Source organism: Myxine glutinosa, chromosome 4 (assembly GCF_964187855.1).
Source record: "Myxine glutinosa chromosome 4, kmMyxGlut1.1, whole genome shotgun sequence".
Taxonomy (NCBI): Eukaryota; Metazoa; Chordata; class Myxini; order Myxiniformes; family Myxinidae; genus Myxine; species Myxine glutinosa.
Window position 1 is genome coordinate 77,496,289 of NC_136264.1, and position 18,956 is coordinate 77,515,244.

At 42.6% G+C, this 18,956-nt stretch overlaps 1 protein-coding gene across 7 annotated transcripts in view; it reads left to right on the plus strand.

The window, feature by feature from the left end:
- The window catches only part of PBRM1 (polybromo 1), a 411,924-nt gene extending 402,069 nt beyond the window's left edge, over positions 1-9,855 (plus strand). For all 7 annotated transcript variants that reach the window (XM_078776019.1, XM_078776017.1, XM_078776018.1 and 4 more), the window contains one exon: positions 9,210-9,855. In XM_078776019.1, coding sequence (XP_078632145.1) covers positions 9,210-9,376 — 167 coding nt within the window. In that variant the 3' untranslated portion in view covers positions 9,377-9,855. The remainder of the gene's footprint in view (positions 1-9,209) is intronic.
- The last annotated feature ends 9,101 nt before the right edge of the window (positions 9,856-18,956 follow it).

Consider the following 18,956-nt stretch of genomic DNA (forward strand, 5'->3'; position numbering starts at 1 on the left):
AACAACAATAATAGCCTATTAACTAATTGTGATGGGTCATTTGGAAGAAAACTAACACCTGAACCAAGTTTACTTAAAGCATCAATAATATGTTTCTCCTTCTCATTCTTCTTACTTTTACCAGCAACAGAAACTCCATAATCAAGTGCATTTAACAACTCAATATATACCCTATCTTCCTCTCTTTCCATATCAAGTGGTTCCTCAAAATATTTTGAACCGCTGAATCCGGGGTTTGTTAGAAGAAACATTAATCTTGGAGTTAATTTAACATTTGGTTGAGTAGAACTCAAGAACATCAATTCATCATTAAATATCAATACCTTTTCTTCCACAAGATGAAACACTGCTGGTTCTTCTGTTGGAATGAGACCTGCTCTGGTTTTTGAACCCGCCGAATATTCATTGTTTTGAAGAGCTTCCACAACATAATTAGGGGGTTGATTTACCTCCTCAAGTTTCCGAAATAATCCCTCGTCATCATATTCTAATTCACCAAGTTCTTGTTTTGTTATCTGACTAAAATCTTTGAGCATTTGAAGTTTTTTCGGAGTAAATTCTACCGTGGGAACTGTAGGTGAGTGTTGAGTTTTCAAAAGTGGTTTAAAGAATTTCTCTTGTTTTCTTTCAAAGGCTTCTTCACCAGTTAGTTTCTGTCTCCGTTTCTTCTTTATCTCTTCCTGTTGTTTAACAACTTTTGAAACTAATTGTTGATGTTCCTTAAACTTTCTTTCTCTTTCTTCGGTATTAATTTTCTGTATTTATTTATTGAAAAATATCATTTAGTATCTCATCTTGTTTCACAACAATATATTTATATTTTCCAATCGTGTGTTTCATATAATTTTCAAATTCTTTTTTACTACATAACGTAGAGCAATTATCTCTCCAAAAATTATTTACATCTATTGAATTTAACTTAAATAAAATAAAAGTATTGGCATTGTTTCTTATTGAGCGTCGAGGGAGTTGAAAATATGATTGACTAAGATATATACAATTACAAGAAGAATGTCTCCCTCTTGTATAGTAGCTATCCATTACTGTTTGGTTTCTCTCATTAACACAATCATCAAAGATGGCGAGGTTCTTTTTTGATTTATCTAAATCTTGAGGTGAAGGTATATCATCCGTATTATCACTGAGAATACAAGTTATGGGTTTCGATTTTGATTTCTGTGTATCACAAAATAATTGTATTATATCTTCAATATTATAATCATTTAGTTCGTTTTGAAGTTTAAATAAACCGATAATGTCTTCCTTTTTAAGACCCGCATTAAAACCCTGTGAGAGTAGTTGATACTCGGGTTGAAAACTTGACTTTGTAAAAATTATTAAATTATCATAATCTAAAAAATTAGGACCAAGGAGCATCTTTAAAAGTAAACAGGTTTTCCCACATCCGCTTGAACCAACTATTAGACATCTCAATGAATTTGGAATGTTTTTATGGTTATTAAACTTTATCTTATTTTCCCAAACGGGTAAAAAATCATTCATTTATATATTTGGAAAACAAGTCATCTAACTTTTTTTGAGCTATTTTAGAAACTCTATATTTTATCCTGAGTTCGGGTTTAATTTCAAAATAATTCATTATTTTATTTATATAGTATCTTGTATTAACATTTCCATTAAAATTATTTTGAATAATAAATATCATTAAACCCTTATACATTTCCTCAATACAAAGAGTCTCTTTCCTTGTAAGAAATGGTGTATTATCACCATAATGCTTAACATTCATCTCTCTTATTAATCTTGTAAAGTAATTCATTTTTGGTTCTAATTTAAAAGAGTTATATGTTTTTTTATATTTCTTATTATCATTAATTAGAATATAATCACAGAATAAACATTGTTTATATGAACCCTCATTATTAAGCCCTATTCTATCACAAGCCGGACAATTCTCTAATTTATCATATGGAGAGTCTGGAAATTCTAAATATCCTTCAGAACTTATCATATTTATATAGTAAATTTTTACTTAAACTAAACGCAAGTTTATTCATTAATAAATACAATGTTTCAAAGCACAAAAGACAAATTTCAATCAATCTCTACTTCGGTGGAAGATATAGAAAAATATGTCAAAGATGTTAAATTGAACAAAGATAAATATGGAAATTTTTGGGTAAAACCAGTTATGGAAAATAACATGAGCCCCTCTATTTCATTTAAAGGAAGAGCTCTAACTATACCTGGAAAGACATCCATTAAAGTAAATCTAACAAAAGTTTCGCCGCTACTCCTGGCAATTTATTCAAAGCTTGAAAAAGTGATTGACCACGATACTTTGAAAAAGAATGATAAGACCATTAATAATTCTAGAGGAGACATTTGTATTTTCTTTAATAATCCAAAGGGTGTAGATCTAAGTAAAATGAATGATGTTAATATTTCTGGTGAAATGTCATTTCGTTCTATGATAGTTAGAGATTATTTAAAGATAACTTTTGATATAAAAATTGTAGAGATTGAATCTGTTAATGAAAGAAAGTATATAGATATTGATGGGAATATTTTTCTTGCTAATTAAATATGAGTCAATACAGCAGTGAAGATTTTACTATTTCATTGAACTCGGACGATAGTGATGATAGTATTTCATTGAACTTGGACGATGGTGATGATAGTATTTCATTGAACACAGATGATAGTTATGATACTAATAGTTTGTGCTCAAATGATAGTTATGAGAGTAGCTTTATTGATGACTCTGAGTATGATTCTGAGTATTCATGTGATAGTTATGACTTAGATGATTCTGAGTGAAAAAGTGTTTTAGTTTAAGCACAGCGATATATATAAAACGGAGCTGTAAAGCCCAAAAGTGTTTTATTTTAAGCACAGTGATATATATAAAACACCACGTTTTCTCACGCTATAAATATGGTTTATTGTGATACTTGCGAGAAGGAAGTAAAATATTATAAACAACATATTCTCACCGCAAAACATACATACAACATTTTTAACAAACTTTCCCCTCTTCCACCTGAAACAAAACACTGTTCTACATGTAATAAAAATATCCTCAAGAAAGGCTTCAAAATACATCTTAAAACAAATCTACATTTATCAAATTTTATCACAACTAAAAACTCTGATGGAGCATTCAAAGGACATATTAAAATAAGAGTCTTTAACTTCAAACCTCCTGAACCAGAGTCTATAGTTGATGCTGTAGAAATAGTTAAACCTGCTGTTCAAACGTTGATTGAAAAAACACTAAAGGAAATGAAACCACTTAAATTTTATATGGGAGTAAAATTAGAAATGACAAAGGATGAAGGAGTTATAGATGCACCATACATGAGAACTGAGCCACACTTTATATCTTCATATCAAGATTTTAAAACATCAGGAGTCTATGATGAACTTATTAAACAAGAGCAAGATGTGGATAATTCAATCGTAGGAAGTGGATTCAATATAGGAAAAATTATTTACATAGACATTCATATTCTTAAATCAGATCCTCTAAAAGCTTCTTCTTACATTGATTTACCCAGTGTTATCAAAAATAGAAAAGCAGTTATCAATATCAAAAATAAAGACAATAAATGTTTTCTCTGGTCTATTTTAGCACACTTACATCCTCCACATTTTCATGATGAAAGAGTATCTCATTATAAAAAATATGAGAATACATTAAATACGAAAGATCTAAAGTTTCCGATGACTTTAAATGATATTCCTAAATTTGAAAAGATGAATAATTTATCAGTTAATGTTTATGGTCTAACAGAAACAAACAACATTCAGGTTTTAAAGCTTTCTGACAATTGTAAACAAACTCATATTAATCTTCTATATTTTAATTCAGACGAAAATTCACATTATACATACATCAAAGATATTGCTAAATTAATAAAACCACAAGTCTGTAAGAGAACAAATAAAATATATATTTGTTTGCGTTGTCTTAACTTCTTCAATTCACAAGAAAGATTAGATAAACATTCAAATTATTGTGGCGAACATAAATCAACGGTAATCAATATGCCTAAAGAAGGCTCAAAGATCACATTCAAAGATGAAAATAAAAAGATCAAACATCCATTTGTTATATATGCTGATTTTGAAAGTATTTTAGAAAAAATTGATACTGCTTCTCCAGATCCAAAAGAATCATACACAAATAAATATCAAAAACATACTCCTTGTGGTTTTTGTTATTATATCAAATCATCCGTTGGTGATAAATATAACAAGTTAGAGATGTATAGAGGCTCAAATACCCCAGAGGAGTTTGTGAAACGACTAGAAAAAGACTGTGTTCGATTAACCAAGATAATGAGAGAAACCAATAAACCAATGTCCTTAACAAGTAAAGAAAAAAGGGAATTTATAAAAAACAATGTCTGTCATATTTGTGAGGAGAAAATTGGTAAAGGTCTAAAGGTTAGAGACCATTGTCATCTCACTGGTAAATATAGAGGTCCGGCTCATCAAAGTTGTAATATTAATTATCAACTCCCCTCTTTCATTCCTGTCTTTCTTCATAACAACGCTCATTATGATACACATCTATTTATCAAGGAACTCTCAAAGACTTCTGGAAGTATCTCAGCAATTCCAAACACGGATCAGAAATACATTTCATTCACAAAAACAATTCACACATCTCCTATTACTCATATCAGATTTCTTGATACATTTAAATTCATGGCAAGTCCATTGCTTAACTTGGTTCAAAATCTAAAAGAGTTTCCATGTCTTTCAGAGTATTTTTTAGATAAAGATTTTCTAACACAAAAGGGAATTTACCCCTATGACTATATGGACTCATTTGAGAGATTCAATGAAACACAACTTCCTTCAAAAGAAAATTTCTATAACAAATTAAACAACAGTAATATATCTGATAAAGATTATGTACACGCACAAAATGTTTGGGAAAAATATAACATCAAGAATCTTGGCGAGTATCACGATTTGTATCTCAAAACTGATGTGCTTTTATTGGCCGATGTATTTGAAGCCTTTAGATCTGTTTGTCGCACTGGATATGGATTGGATCCTGCTCACTACTACACAGCACCTGGATTGGCCTGGAGTGCGATGTTGAAAATGACAAAACAAGATTTGGATTTGATAACCGATGTTGATATGCTTTTGATGATTGAAAAGGCAAAAAGAGGTGGAATTTCACAAGTCTGCTCGAGTAGATACGCAAAAGCAAATAACAAATATCTTCCAAATTATGATCCAACGAAAGAGAGTTCTTACTTGATGTACTATGACGCGAACAACCTGTATGGCTGGGCAATGTCTCAGGCTCTTCCTTATGGAAAACTTAGATGGGTAAAGGAAAAAGACTACAAAAACGTTTTACAAGATGTATGTATCTCTACACAAAAAGAATTGGATGAAGAAAAAGTTGGTTATTATTTTGAAATTGATTTAAAATATCCAGAGGAACTCCATAACCTACACAAAGATCTTCCATTTGCTTGTGAGAAAGAAAGTCCAAAGAAAGAATGGTTGAGTGATTATCAACGATCGTTTGATATAGGTGAATCAACAGAAAAATTACTTACTACATTATATAACAAGAAAAATTATGTTCTACACCAAAGAAATTTGCGACAATATTTATCAAAAGGTCTAAGAGTAGAGAAGATCCATAGGGTTCTAAAGTTCAATCAAAGTCATTGGTTAAAGGGGTACATTGATTTTAATACACAAAGAAGAACAGAGTCAAAAACAGATTTTGAGAAAGACTTTTATAAATTGATGAATAATGCGGTCTTTGGTAAGACTATGGAGAATGTGAGGAAAAGACAAAATATCAGACTATCAATATCTTGGGAACAAGCATCAAAATTAATTAATAGACCGAGTTTTGCTCGAGCTGAGGTCTTTACTGAGAACTTTTGTGCGATCCATTTGATTAAAGAGAGTATTGAAATGAACAAACCTATTTATATTGGAACAACAATTCTTGATTTATCAAAGTCATTAATGTATGATTACTTTTATAATAACTTGAGGAAGAAATATCAAAATGATGTTAATCTACTTTATATGGATACAGATAGTTTTATTTTGAAAATTAATACCAACGATGTTTATTCAGACATGAAAAGAGACATTAATATCTATGACACGAGTAATTACAGTCCAGAGAGTGAGTTGTTCTCTTCTAAAAATAAAAAGGTGATTGGAAAGTTCAAGGATGAATTAGGAGGAAATGTTATGAGTGAATTTGTGGGATTGAGGTCAAAGGCTTATGCTTATAAATACATTGTGAATAACGTTGAAAAGACTGATAAGAAGTTAAAAGGTGTAAAGAAAAATGTTATTAAAGAAACAATAAACTTTAAGGATTATTATAACTGTTTAACAACAAAGAAAGAAGAGTTTAGAAAGATTAATGGAATAAGAAGTTATAAACATCAATTATATTCAGAAGAGATAAATAAGAAAGCATTGGGGGCTTTTGATGATAAGAGGTTTATTTTAGAAAATGGAATTGATAGTCTCCCTTATGGTTATATAAGTATATAAGTGATAAGATATATATAAGTGATAAGATATATATAAGTGATAAGATATACATAAGTGATAAGATATATATAAGTGATAAGTTAAAAAGGGGGGGTTGGGGATTTTAACGGGCTACCGCCGCCTTTTTTACTATTATATAAATGATAGAACCAAGTATCAACCAGACTAAAGAGTGGAGGTGTAATCAACCTTGGTATATAAATGGAAAACATAATGAATGTGAAAAATATCAAATAGGTATAATTGAAAAGACAACTGGTAAAACAATTTACAAAACAAATAAGAGAATTAATTTAAATACCGGTGAATTGGGTAAAAAAGATGGAAATATTTTTGAGTGGACGGAAAACTTTGATGGTTGTCAGGAAAATATATACTTTAATTTAAAAATGGTATGTGGCACTGGAGGCGCTCAAACAAGAACATTGAGGGAGGTTTACCATTTTATCTTAGCTCAGTTAAAATATCTTAATAAAGAACCAAACTCAAACATATTTTTTGTTAATATATTAGATGGTGAAGAGAGTGGCAAGAGAATTAAATTATTTCCCACGCATAAACAAATATTTGTAGGGTCGTTGTTTGAGTGGGCTATATTCACCAGATGGTATTAAGAGTAAAAGGTTAAAAGGTCCATAAGGTCAGAAGGATCACAGGTGTTTAAGTGGTCTAATGAATAAGGATAACATGTCAAAAGGTTAGAAGGTTCGTAAAGAACAGGGTGAGAGAAATAGAGGTGTTTAGGGGCAATGAGGGAGGGAAAGAATTAATATGGAAGTGAATGGGTCAAAGATTAATCTGCCAGATGATATGTAGAAGAAGGATGATAGGTCTATAAGAGAAAACAAATATTTGTAGTGTTTGAGTGGTCTAATGAACAACATTAAGGATAGGTACTACAGACAAAAGGTTCATAAAGATGAGGGTGGGAGAAATAGAGGTGTTTATGATTTTTGAAAAAGACAAGGGGGTAAATGACATTAGATAGGGATTTCCCATGTTAAACGGAGGTGTCCCAGAAGCAACATTATTACACTACTACGTATGTATCCGCCTTTCCCGCAGCCCGGAACAGGGAGAGCGAAAATGTGACTGCCCAGCACAAGAGAGACAAGGCAACTCAAACCGCCTGCCACAAATGCCAGAACAGAGAGAGAAAGTGCGATATGCAACCAAACTCCCAAGAGAAAATGGCGGCGCTTCGCCTTTTTGTTCCTTGGTCTCGAACGTTCTCTCTGATGTCACACTCTCACCAATCGTGCCGCGCCATCGCATCGCTCCTTACCCAATCATTCTTCGGGGCCTGGTCTCACGGCCACACTTACTTTGCACCCATCGAGAATATGTTGATTGCAATTATGTGTCAAATGTGCTTTATAAGAACGAAGGGAAAGCTACAGAGGCAATTTACACACAGGAAATCTACCCTTATACCATTAACTAATTAGCATAGCTCTACCCCTCGCACGGAGACATATAACGCTTACATGGACATCCGGGCCTGACTTAATTACAGGAGGGTTTCTTCTTCTTGACATTCAGAGCACACTACTCCATACCATCCTATCTGGACTAAGGTATTTCATTACCTACCCCCATACACGTAACAATATATTTCCTATAAGCCACGGTTTTGTCTGAATCTCAATATTCCCCAATGCTGAGTGCATGAGCGGTAATTTTGATTGGTCAAGATGGTGTAATATTTTGTCCAAGTAATGCTAATTTGAAAGTGCTAAGAAGGCGATAGGTGTTCCAGCATTCAAAATATAACATTTTATAGAAATGAAGTACAGTAGTACCTCGATCATAAACTGACGTCTGTAGACAGACAGACAAAGTGAACCAATTGCTTAACCTCACTTTTTGCTTCTCTTGCGCGGGGTGAAAGCATACACTATACACTGTGAGTGTTCAGGGTGCAAATAAATGTGTATCTTATATCGGCGTCTGGTGGAAAAGTCGGCATACATATATCACCTTTAGAGGCCATTTTTCCCTGCAGAACAGGGGTTGGCCTTTTTCGAGCACTGTGGTCCCCTTTTTGAAGCAATGTTTTATGGCTGGATGCTCTTCCTGCCGCCAACCCTGTTAGTCGCCTTTTGCGACACACAGGGAATTACCAGTGAACTAGTACTCGATTTGCCGACCTCGGAAGGATGACGGGCTGAGTCAACCCCCCTGGCGTTAATTCAGCGATCGACCGGGATTCGAACCCAGGATCTTGGAATCCCAAGCCAGCACCCTAACAGCTAAGCCAACACCAGGCTTTGGTGGAAAAGTCGGTATGACAAGTCATAATAAAATATGCCATAGACATCATAAATGTGGGGGGATTATCGCATCCGTAAGGACATGTTCTTTGCTAATGTATGAAATAGAGAAAACCTTAAGAGGTTTATGTTTGCCGTTTGTTCAAGATTCCAGTTGTACATCAGAATTTTTTGCTACATTCCAGTTGTACATTAATTTAATGTATCATGTGCATTATTATGCATGTCCTCGTCTTTGTGTTTTTTTTTTTGTTTGTTTTTTTTGTTTGTTTGTTTTTTGCACCTTTCTCCATCATCATCACTTTGATAGACTTGGCGTTACATTGCATTCGACTTTTTGCATTTGAATCTGCCTCTGGTGATAGGTTGAAAATGTTATACAGTGAGTGCATTGCCCTCCCTTCTTTGCCACAGCCCGGCGTGAGGATGTGCCACTATCCCGTGAGCAGGAGGCACGTTTGCCAGTACACTGGCTGCCAAGCAAGGGAGCTCATTCTTGCATGGCACAGGCCCTGTGGCGTCTTCGAGATATCATGCTTCGTGATGCACTAAACATCCAGCAGTCTTGCCCTGACCCCTGAACTGTTAATACATCAACCAACAATGAGTCAACACGTGACTCTCAGGAAATTCTGTTCGGAAATATATGGTGTAGCTTCTGTGTTAGATTTAGAATATTGGAAAATGAAAGTATTTTAAATTTGTGAACTACTAAATACTGTCTTACATTTACTCACTAGAATATTCCTCCATCTTAATGCAATGGAAAACTGAGTTGTTCATTGATTGTTTACTTTTTGTGTTGTTTTTCTCCTCATTGTCATTCCACAATTCTTCTTTGTATCCTCTTCCCATTTTAATTTTGATTTGAATATTTCTCAATCTTTTGCAAATTATAATTTAATCTTGTCTTGTTTAGATCTTCAATGACAGTATACTTTGCGACGATGCAGTTTGCATTTTCAATGGAGGATGATGCATGTTTTTGTTTCCCTGAGTTTATTTTTCATGAAGATGTTTGAATAGATGTTTAACAGTAATAAAGAAATGCAACACAGAAGAGCAACTTGCTCTTCACTTCCACCACTCATATTGTCACAGATTGCCCCTCAAAGGAGAACAAGTCTATTGCAGTTTTGCCAGCCATGATGTGGTAAGTGAAAGAGGGCAGCATGGTAATGGTCAACAAGGTACACATAAATGCTTGCAATTCCTCAATATCATGCAGGATTCAAGGCCTTGGTTTCCACGGTGTCAAGGTGTGAGGAAGGGGAGCCAGCCCAGAGGGGAGAGCAGTACTCCATCAAGCTGCGCATAAAGGCCTTGTTGGTGGATAGGAGTTCAGGTATGCCAAGGAAGGAATTTGTATGACAGAGGAGGCCCAGTCGGTGGCTGGCTTTGGAGGCCAATTTTGAAATGCAGTTTGCCCAAGAAAGATTGCTCATAATGAGACCCAGGAGTTTGAATAACCGAACTTCCTCCAGAGGATTCTTAAGAAAGTAGATGGGGGCTTTGTCACTCCTTTTGGAGAGAGATAGTGGAAGTGTGAAATTTTTCAGGATTGAAAGACATATTCCAAGGGTGACCAGCTTGTGATTTTTTTTTAATTTCTCAAGAGAGAGAGGGGGCTGCAGCCTGCCTGTCTGGAGGATGAGGGATGTCACGCCAGAGGGTGCAGTATTGTATACGAAGTATTGAGTGTTACCCATTCCTGATCTTCACAAATCATCTCTCTGAAAAATCCTCTTTTATCTACACTTTGGCTACGAGAGTAGAGGAAGTTAGTAAGCCATGTGTGGAGTTGGCCTTGGATGCCGTCGGCAGAGAGTTTGGAGTGCAAGGCGGGGGGGATGTCAGATTGTATTGAATGCTCGATATTTGTCGAGAGAGATGGCCCTGATCTCATGTCTGACATTAAGGGTCTCCTTCCATTGTTGGGTGAGTAGAAGCAGCATGTCCAAGGTGTAGGTACCTGGTCTGGGGAGAAGTGTTTGCACCTTTTTATGTAGTGCAGTGATGTCCCAAATTGGAGTGATGTGATCAAGCTTACGAGCCTTGCAACCATGTTCTGAATGCGTTATCATTATCACACTGACATGGCCTTGCAGAAAAGGCAAATAAAGCTAACAATGAGTTATGGTAATCCCATATGTTGCCAACTCTGCTGCTTTTATTGCCCAATAATAGCGAAAATACCGCTTTTACAAAATAATATCTCATCAAAGTTTTTGATAGATTTTCATGTCGTGACAAGGTTTTTGTTGACCTTCCGAGTGTAAATTCATCAGGAAAACATTATTATTCTGCTTTCATTTTGCATAAAAGAGTATCTTATAGAATGTACCAATTTAAGGTTAAATTACAAAATTTCCTAGGAGGGAACACCCCCTCCCAGCCCTTTCCCACCCTCCCGGACACTCCAAAGCTCCGCCCAGACCTGTCCTCTGTCATGGTTGAGATGTGAGGTCTGCTGCTCCGAAGAGAGATCAAGACACCGCACTGAGAATAAAAACTGGTTTAATGAGTAGAGTACAAGGCACATGTGGGAAATTCGAACAAGCACGAATCTGGCCAAGTTACGAACTCAAATTAAATTCCTGGTGGACTGTGCTTAAATAGGCAAGCCGTTGCGCTAAAGAGATAATGATCTCCGCTGAACCACAGCCCGAGTCATATGCGCCATGCATTATGCAATGGTCCTCTGGTCCACCAAAGTGGTCAAAGAAAGTATAATGTCATTAAACTGATGAGAGAAATAACAAAGGCCAGCTGCCTTTACTCACTGGCCAGCTGCCAGTGAGGGAATTCCATGTCCGATAAACAAGGGAGATAACCCGTGAGAGAGAGAGAGAAACACATCATTTAAGCAAGTCATTCATTAGATCCAGGAATGCGCTCTGGCTAGTTTCATGCAGAAGATTAAGCTTTTCGACAATAGACCCGCGCGTTTCCCCGCAGGGAGTTACTTTGTGAGCAGGCCCAAAAAGGTGCAGTGACCAACATGTGAATATATATATATACGTTTTTATATCAGTCTGCCATGACTTTATAGTTCACCATACAGACTCCGACACCTACCAGTCCCCCGTCCCAGACCTCCCCTTGCAGATCACCTCTTCCCAGACCCCCTCCTCCCAGATCCCCTCTCCCTCCCCCCCCCACCCCCCTTCCAAACCTGTCCTCCCAGTTTCCCCTCACAGACCCCCGTACCAGCACCTCCGTCCCAGACCCTATCCTCCGAGACCTCCTCCTCCCAGACCTCCCCCTCCCAGACACCCTCCTCCCAGACCCCTCCTTCCAGACATCCTCCTCCCAGATCTCCCCCTTCCCAAACCTGTCCTCGCAGACACCCCTCTCAGTTCCCCCTCACCCAGACCTCCCCTCCCAGACACTCTCCTCCATGTTCCCCTTCCCGCAGACCCCTCTTTCCAGACAACCTTCTCCCAGACCTCTCCTCCAGACACCCTCTTCCCAGACACCAGCCCGAGGTGCTAAACCCAAGGAATCTCACTCATCCAGTCCAAGTTACCATCATCGTTTGTTGGTGTTTGTTTTGTTTTGTTAGAAATGGTGTTTGTTGGGTAGTCGAGGTAAAACTTGATGAGAGGACCAATGTTTGTCCAACCTGCTCACATATATTTGAAGTGATGGTGCCGTTACCAGGAAATCAGAAAGGCTATTTATTCCATTTCTCAGTTACTCTATCAAAGTAATAAACCCAACTGTCTCCATTGCATGTCTGGTGCCACAGAATATAAAATACAAAGTTCAAGTCGCCTGAAGCTCTTTCATGAACGAGTTGGTGGCTCTGAAAAGAGCCGTTTTGTTGTTGCAGCTGTTGAACACCACCCCCAAAATGTTTAACCACCGAAACCGTAGAGTGTATGCAGAGCCTCCGTTCGGCGTCCGCGGAGCCAGCGGCCTCCCACATCGGCTTTCTTTAAAGTCCAGTTGTGCTGCAATATAGACGTTTCCAATTACACTATCCTGCATGCCGACCGGCTCCCAGTTCGGTCCAAAGCATGTGAAAGTGCATGATTTTCCAAAAAACGATGCGAATTGGAGATTCTCAGCTGAAAATGATTATAGAAAGCTCAAATATGGTGAACGAATAGAGCGCACATGGCTAATATATTGTATAGTGGCCGACGCTGTGCACTGCTTCTGGTGTAAGCTTTTTGGAAATGTCACCATGCACCTCACCTGTGATGGTCTTTCAGCCTGGAAAGATTTGTCAAAAACATTGTCCCGACATGAAACCTCACCACACCACACAGCTTGCATGCAGAAGTGGAAGGAATTGGATGCAAGGTTAAAAGCCGGAAAGACTCAATGATAACAATCAGAGTTTGATAGACCTGGAGAAAAAACATTGGAGAAACGTCCTTGAGCGTTTGATTGCGATTGTTCATTTTTTAGCTGAGAGAAATCTGGCATTCCTTGGGTCATGGAAAGGCCTCTACGAGCCGACCAATGGTAATTTTCTTGGGCAGTTGTAGATGGCTCAATTTGACTCAGTCATACAGGAGCATATTTGAAGATCATCAACCTGGGAAGTACGAGATAACTATCTGAGTGCCGATATTCAGAACGAGCTCCTTGGATTATTAGCCAACAGAATCAGAAGTGAAATACTTGCACGTGTTTTAACTTACAAGTACTAATCGGTGTTGCTTGATTGCACCCCAGATATCGGCCACCAAGAGCAACTTTCCGTCATCATCCACTTCGATTGTGTGCAAGAGATGGAGAGGCTTCTGAAATAATATGGAACATTTCCTCTCATTTTTTGTTGTGAAAGACACGGCCGGCATGAAACTAACGGATACGTTATTGGAAATATTGGACGGCTTTGGTCTGCCTTTGTCCGACTGCGGAGGCCAAGGATATGACTACGGCAGCAACATGAAAGGGAAACGTTCTGGAGTTCAGGCTCGGATTCTGCAGATGATCCCTCAGGCATTTTTTGTCCCCTGCAGTGCTCATCATCTCAACCTTGTGGTTTCAGATGCTGCTCAGTGCTCAGTCGTATCAATATCATTTTTCGACTTCATGCAACAGCTCTACACGCTTTTTGCGGCTTCAACACAAAGGTGGGACATTCTAAGGGAACACACCTCCATTTCCGTAAAATCACTTTTTGAAACGCGATGGGAATGTAAAACTGAGGCTATGAAGGTCGTGCCCTATCAGCTGCAGAATGTAAAGGCTGCTCTACTGAGTTTGGCTGACACTGCTAAAGGAAAGGATGCTACAGCGAGGCAATGGGCCTCGTGAAAAAAAGTAGGGACTTTCAGATTTCTCGTATGTCTGGTCATCTGGTAGTGGTACGACATACTTGTCCAGATCAACCGAGTCAGCAAGGTATTGCAGTCAGAGGACATGTAGCTGGATGTTTCATTAGACCTAATCCAGGCATGCCATGCTCACTTGGTGAACTATCGCGATTCTGGATTTGATCAGGCCATGGATACTGCCAAGTGTCTTGCGCTGTCAGTGAAGGCAGAAACAACCTTTCGTGACACTCGCAACGTTAGCAATAAACGTTACTTTTCTTACGAGTCTGCAGATGACCAGTTTCAGACCCACAGACAAAGTTCAAAGTTGAATTTTTCTACAAGGTTATTGATATTTGTCTGACTGCACCAGACAATAGATTTGAGCAGACACGCTGCATCCTACAGCCATTCAACTTTCTATTTAACATCGCAGCCATGAAAGCTTTAAGTGACAATGATCTTAGAAAAAGCTGTAACAACCGACATATCCTGCCTGCTTACTGATTGCAATTCAAGCGATTTTGAACCCATCGAGCTACTGGAAGAACTCGAGCTTCTGCGCAACTCAGTGCCGGAAAGATGTTCTCCACTTGAAACACTGAGCTATGTAATTAAAAACTCCCTCATGGAGACTTATCCAAATGTACACGTCGCTCTGAGGGTTTTACTGATGACGCCGGTAACTGTTGCATGTGCAGAACGCTCTTTCTCAAAGCTGAAGCTCATAAAGAGCGACGTCCGCTCTACAATGTCACAGGACAGACTGTCACACCTGGCCATCATCTCAATCGAGGACTTAGGACGAAGACTGAAGTATGATGACATTATTGACGACTTCGCATCCAGGAAAGGTAGAAGGGTGAAATTGTAAAGTATCAATGATTGTTGTGTGTGTGTGTGTGTGTGACATGATATTTTGACTCCATGACTCATACATGTTTGATGCTCTTCTCCACATCCCCTCTGAATATCTGAAGAATTTATATCCATAATAGACCAATTCCACCACGTAATACTTCAAAATAATTTTCCTTTTGAGCACTTTTCGGAATGATGTGACATTCACTTTGTTCGGTTCTCGAGTTGTTGCCTTTGACCTTTATTTGCAGGAAATCATCATTTTTGTCTGTTCCGTCTGTACTACATCTGTACCCAGTTTGTTGGTGATCGGCAGAACGAGTCATTATTGACAGAGCTATAGTGCGTATAGATATATTCAGAAATGATCAGATTGTAGCGGTTGCCGCTGAACATACACAATCGCCTTACACCTGCCGAGGACGCAACCATGGAGCGATCGCTGTGCCGGGCTCGCCCAGACCGCCCGGAGACGCTCAGTCTCGCCTTTCCCGGGCATGCCCGGACTCACCTTTCCCGGGCTCGCCCGGCCTGTCCGGCGACACCCAGTCTCGTCGTTCCCGGGCATGTCCAGGCCCGTCCGGCGACACCCAGTCTCGCCGTTCCCGGGCATGTCCAGACTCGCCCAGGTCTCCCGGACACGCCCAGTCGCGCCTTTTAAGGGCAAACGCTCCGGCATGAGATATTCTAGTGCTTGTATATAATGCTGCCCGATAAACGGGCTTTTCAGTTTTACCCGAGTTGATTTGATGCAATAAAGAAACTCGGACGAATTCCAGCTTTTTGTCGCGTCCATTCTTTCGATTCGAGTTGGAGCACAGCTCCTTCATTGGTGACCTACCGACATGGACACGGCAGTTGCCCTCAAACTGCCTACCTTCTGGGAGGCTCATGCGGCGGTTTGGTTCGCCCAGGCGGACTCCCAGTTCACTCTGCGAGGCATCACCGCCGACGACACCCGCTTCCATCATGTGGTAGCAGCACTCGGCTCAGCCACCGCGGCCTACGCCCTCAGCCTCCTCCAGCACCCGCCAGCCGCTGACAAGTACGGCGCGATCAGGAAGCTCCTCAACGCTTTCGCCCTCTCATCGGCGGAACGCGCACGGCGCCTGCTCGACCTGCCCGAGCTCGGCGACACGCGCCCGTCCGAGCGAATGGATTACATGCTCTCGTTGCTCGGGGAGCACGCCCCGGATTTTCTTTTTCAAGAGCTGTTCCTCTGTCAGCTGCCTAGCCAGATACGCCTCGCCCTGGCAAGCACGCAGATCACGGATCCCCGCGCCCTCGCCAGGCAAGCCGACAAGATCTCCTCGGCAGGCCAACGCATCGGGGCAGCGAACTGGAGCCCGCCGCCGTCCGAAGCAATGCCCATGGCGCCCGAGCACCCGGCATGGTCGGCGGCCGAACTGCCGGCGCAATTGGCGGCCGCTACGCCGCGCCGACCGCCTCCAACACGACGACCGGGGCCTCCACCTGACCAGGCGTGATGTTACTACCATGCCAGGTTCAGACAAAAGGCCCGGACATGCTGACCCCCGTGCACTTTCGGCAAGTCGGGAAACGGCCGGGCCGGCGTTCATTACCAGCCATGAGCGCCGGCCACATGGGCAACTTACTTTTTATCAGGGACAAAGCGTCCGGACGGCGCTTCCTGTGTGACACCGGCGCCCAACTGAGCGTCATACCCACCTCTGATCAGGACAGGCAGTCCGTGGTTTGCGGCCCCTCCTTGGTGGCGGCCAACGGATCAGCCATCCACACCTTCGGCCCGCGCAACGTCACCCTCTGCACACACGGGCGGCTGGTTGACGTCAAACGGCGTCGCCTCGTCAACGCCAAGACCTTCAGCTCCCTGGCATGCACGTTGAGCAGCTCCGCACCGACCGAGCTAGCATGCGCCCTCCCGGCGGCGAACGTGTTTGCTCGCCTGCTCACGGAGTTCCCGGCCCTCACACGGCCGACGTTTTCGGCCGTCGCGGTACGACATGGTATCGAGCACCACATACCAACTACGGGCCTGCCGGTCTACGCCAGAGCCCGCCGCCTCGACCCAGCCAAGCTCGCCGTGGCCAAAGCCGAGTTCGACGCTTTGGAACACCTCGGCATCGTGCGGCGCTCCGATAGCGCGTGGGCTTCGCCACTACACATCGTACCAAAGCCGGGGGGCGGCTGGCGCCCATGTGGCGACTACCGCCGCCTTAACGACGTTACCACCCCCGACAGGTATCCGATCCCGCACATTCAAGACTTCTCCGCCCGTTTGGCAGGACGGGTCATTTTTTCGAAGATCGATTTGATACGGGGATACCACCAGGTACCTGTCAGGCCGGCCGACGTCCCAAAAACGGCCGTCATCACGCCGTTCGGCTTATTCGAATTCCTTTGAATGCCATTTGGCCTCAAGAACGCGGCTCAGGCGTTCCAGCGCTTGATGGATGGCATGCTGCGCGACCTGCCGTTCCTCTTTGTCTACCTGGACGACATCCTCGTCGCCAGCGCGTCCCGGGCCGAGCACCTCCTCCACCTCCGATCACTGTTCGGGCGCCTCAGCGAGCATGGCCTAATCGTCAACCCGGCCAAATGCCACTTCAGCACGACAGCCATTGATTTTTTGGGCCACCACATCACCAAGAACGGGGCCGTGCCGCTGCCTACCAAGGTCGAGGCCATCACCGCGTTTCCGCGTCCCCGCTCCATCAAGGCCCTGCAGGAGTTCCTCGGAATGGTGAATTTCTATCACCGCTTCGTGCCCCGCACTGCTCAGCTCATGCGGCCCCTCTACGAAGCCCTCAGGGGCAAGCCGGCCAAACACGACGTCGTCTGGTCCGCAGCCATGGACGTGGCATTTACAAGCTCAAAGCGGGCCCTCGCCGATGCAACACTGCTCGCTCACCCGGTGCTCAACGCTCCCATCACCCTCACCACGGATGCCTCCGACTACGCGGTGGGCGCCGTACATGAGCAATGGGTGAACGGGGTTTGGCAGCCACTCGCTTTTTTCAGCCGGCAACTCCGGCCGAACGAGCTCAAATATAGCACATTTGACCGCGAGCTCCTCGGTGTACACCTGGCCATTCGCCATTTCCGCTACCTCCTGGAGGGCCGACCCTTCACGGCTTTCGTCGACCACAAGCCGTTGGTTTATGCAATGGCCAAAGTCACGGAGCCGTGGTCGGCCCGCCAGCAGCGCCACCTCTCCACCGTGTCGGAGTTTACCACGGACATCCGGCACGTCGCCGGCAAAGACAACGCCGTGGCCGACTGTCTTTCTCGGGCCAGCGCGAACGCGGTCCACTTTGGCGTGGACTTCGCGCTTATGGCGGCTGACCAGACCACCGACACCACGGTGTAAGCCCTCCGGGCGGCGGACACGGGCCTCCGCCTGGCTGACGTCCCCTTCGCGGACACTGTCCTGCTCTGCGACGTCTCCCAAGGCCAGCCTCGCCCCATCATGCCCGTTACCTGGCAACTCCGCATCTTCGCCTCCCTCCACGGCCTTTCCCACCCGGGCCGGAAAGCTTCCCAGAAGCTGGTGTCGGCGCGATTCGTCTGGCATGGCCTTCGACGGGATGTCCGCGATTGGACCAGCACCTGCACAGCCTGCCAACAGGCCAAGGTCCACTGACACACCCAGGCCCCGCTGGCACCTTTCACCGTGCCCGAACGGCGTTTCGGCCATGTCAGCGTGGACCTGGTGGGCCCCCTCCCCCCATCACGGGGTTTCACACACCTGCTCACCATGGTGGACAGGACCACCAGGTGGCCGGAGGCCGTTCCCCTCGTCTCCACCACCACCGCCGATGTGGCGCAGGCTTTCATCGCCACCTGGGTCGCCCGTTTCGGCGCACCGGCGGACATCTCTTCGGACCGCGGGCCGCAATTCACCTCCGAGCTGTGGGGCGCGGTCGCCCACAACCTGGGGGTCAGGCTCCACCGTACCACGGCCTACCACCACCAAGCCAACGGGTTGTGCGAGCGGTTCCACCGTTCCATGAAGGCCGCGCTCATGGCCGGCCTTCAGGAC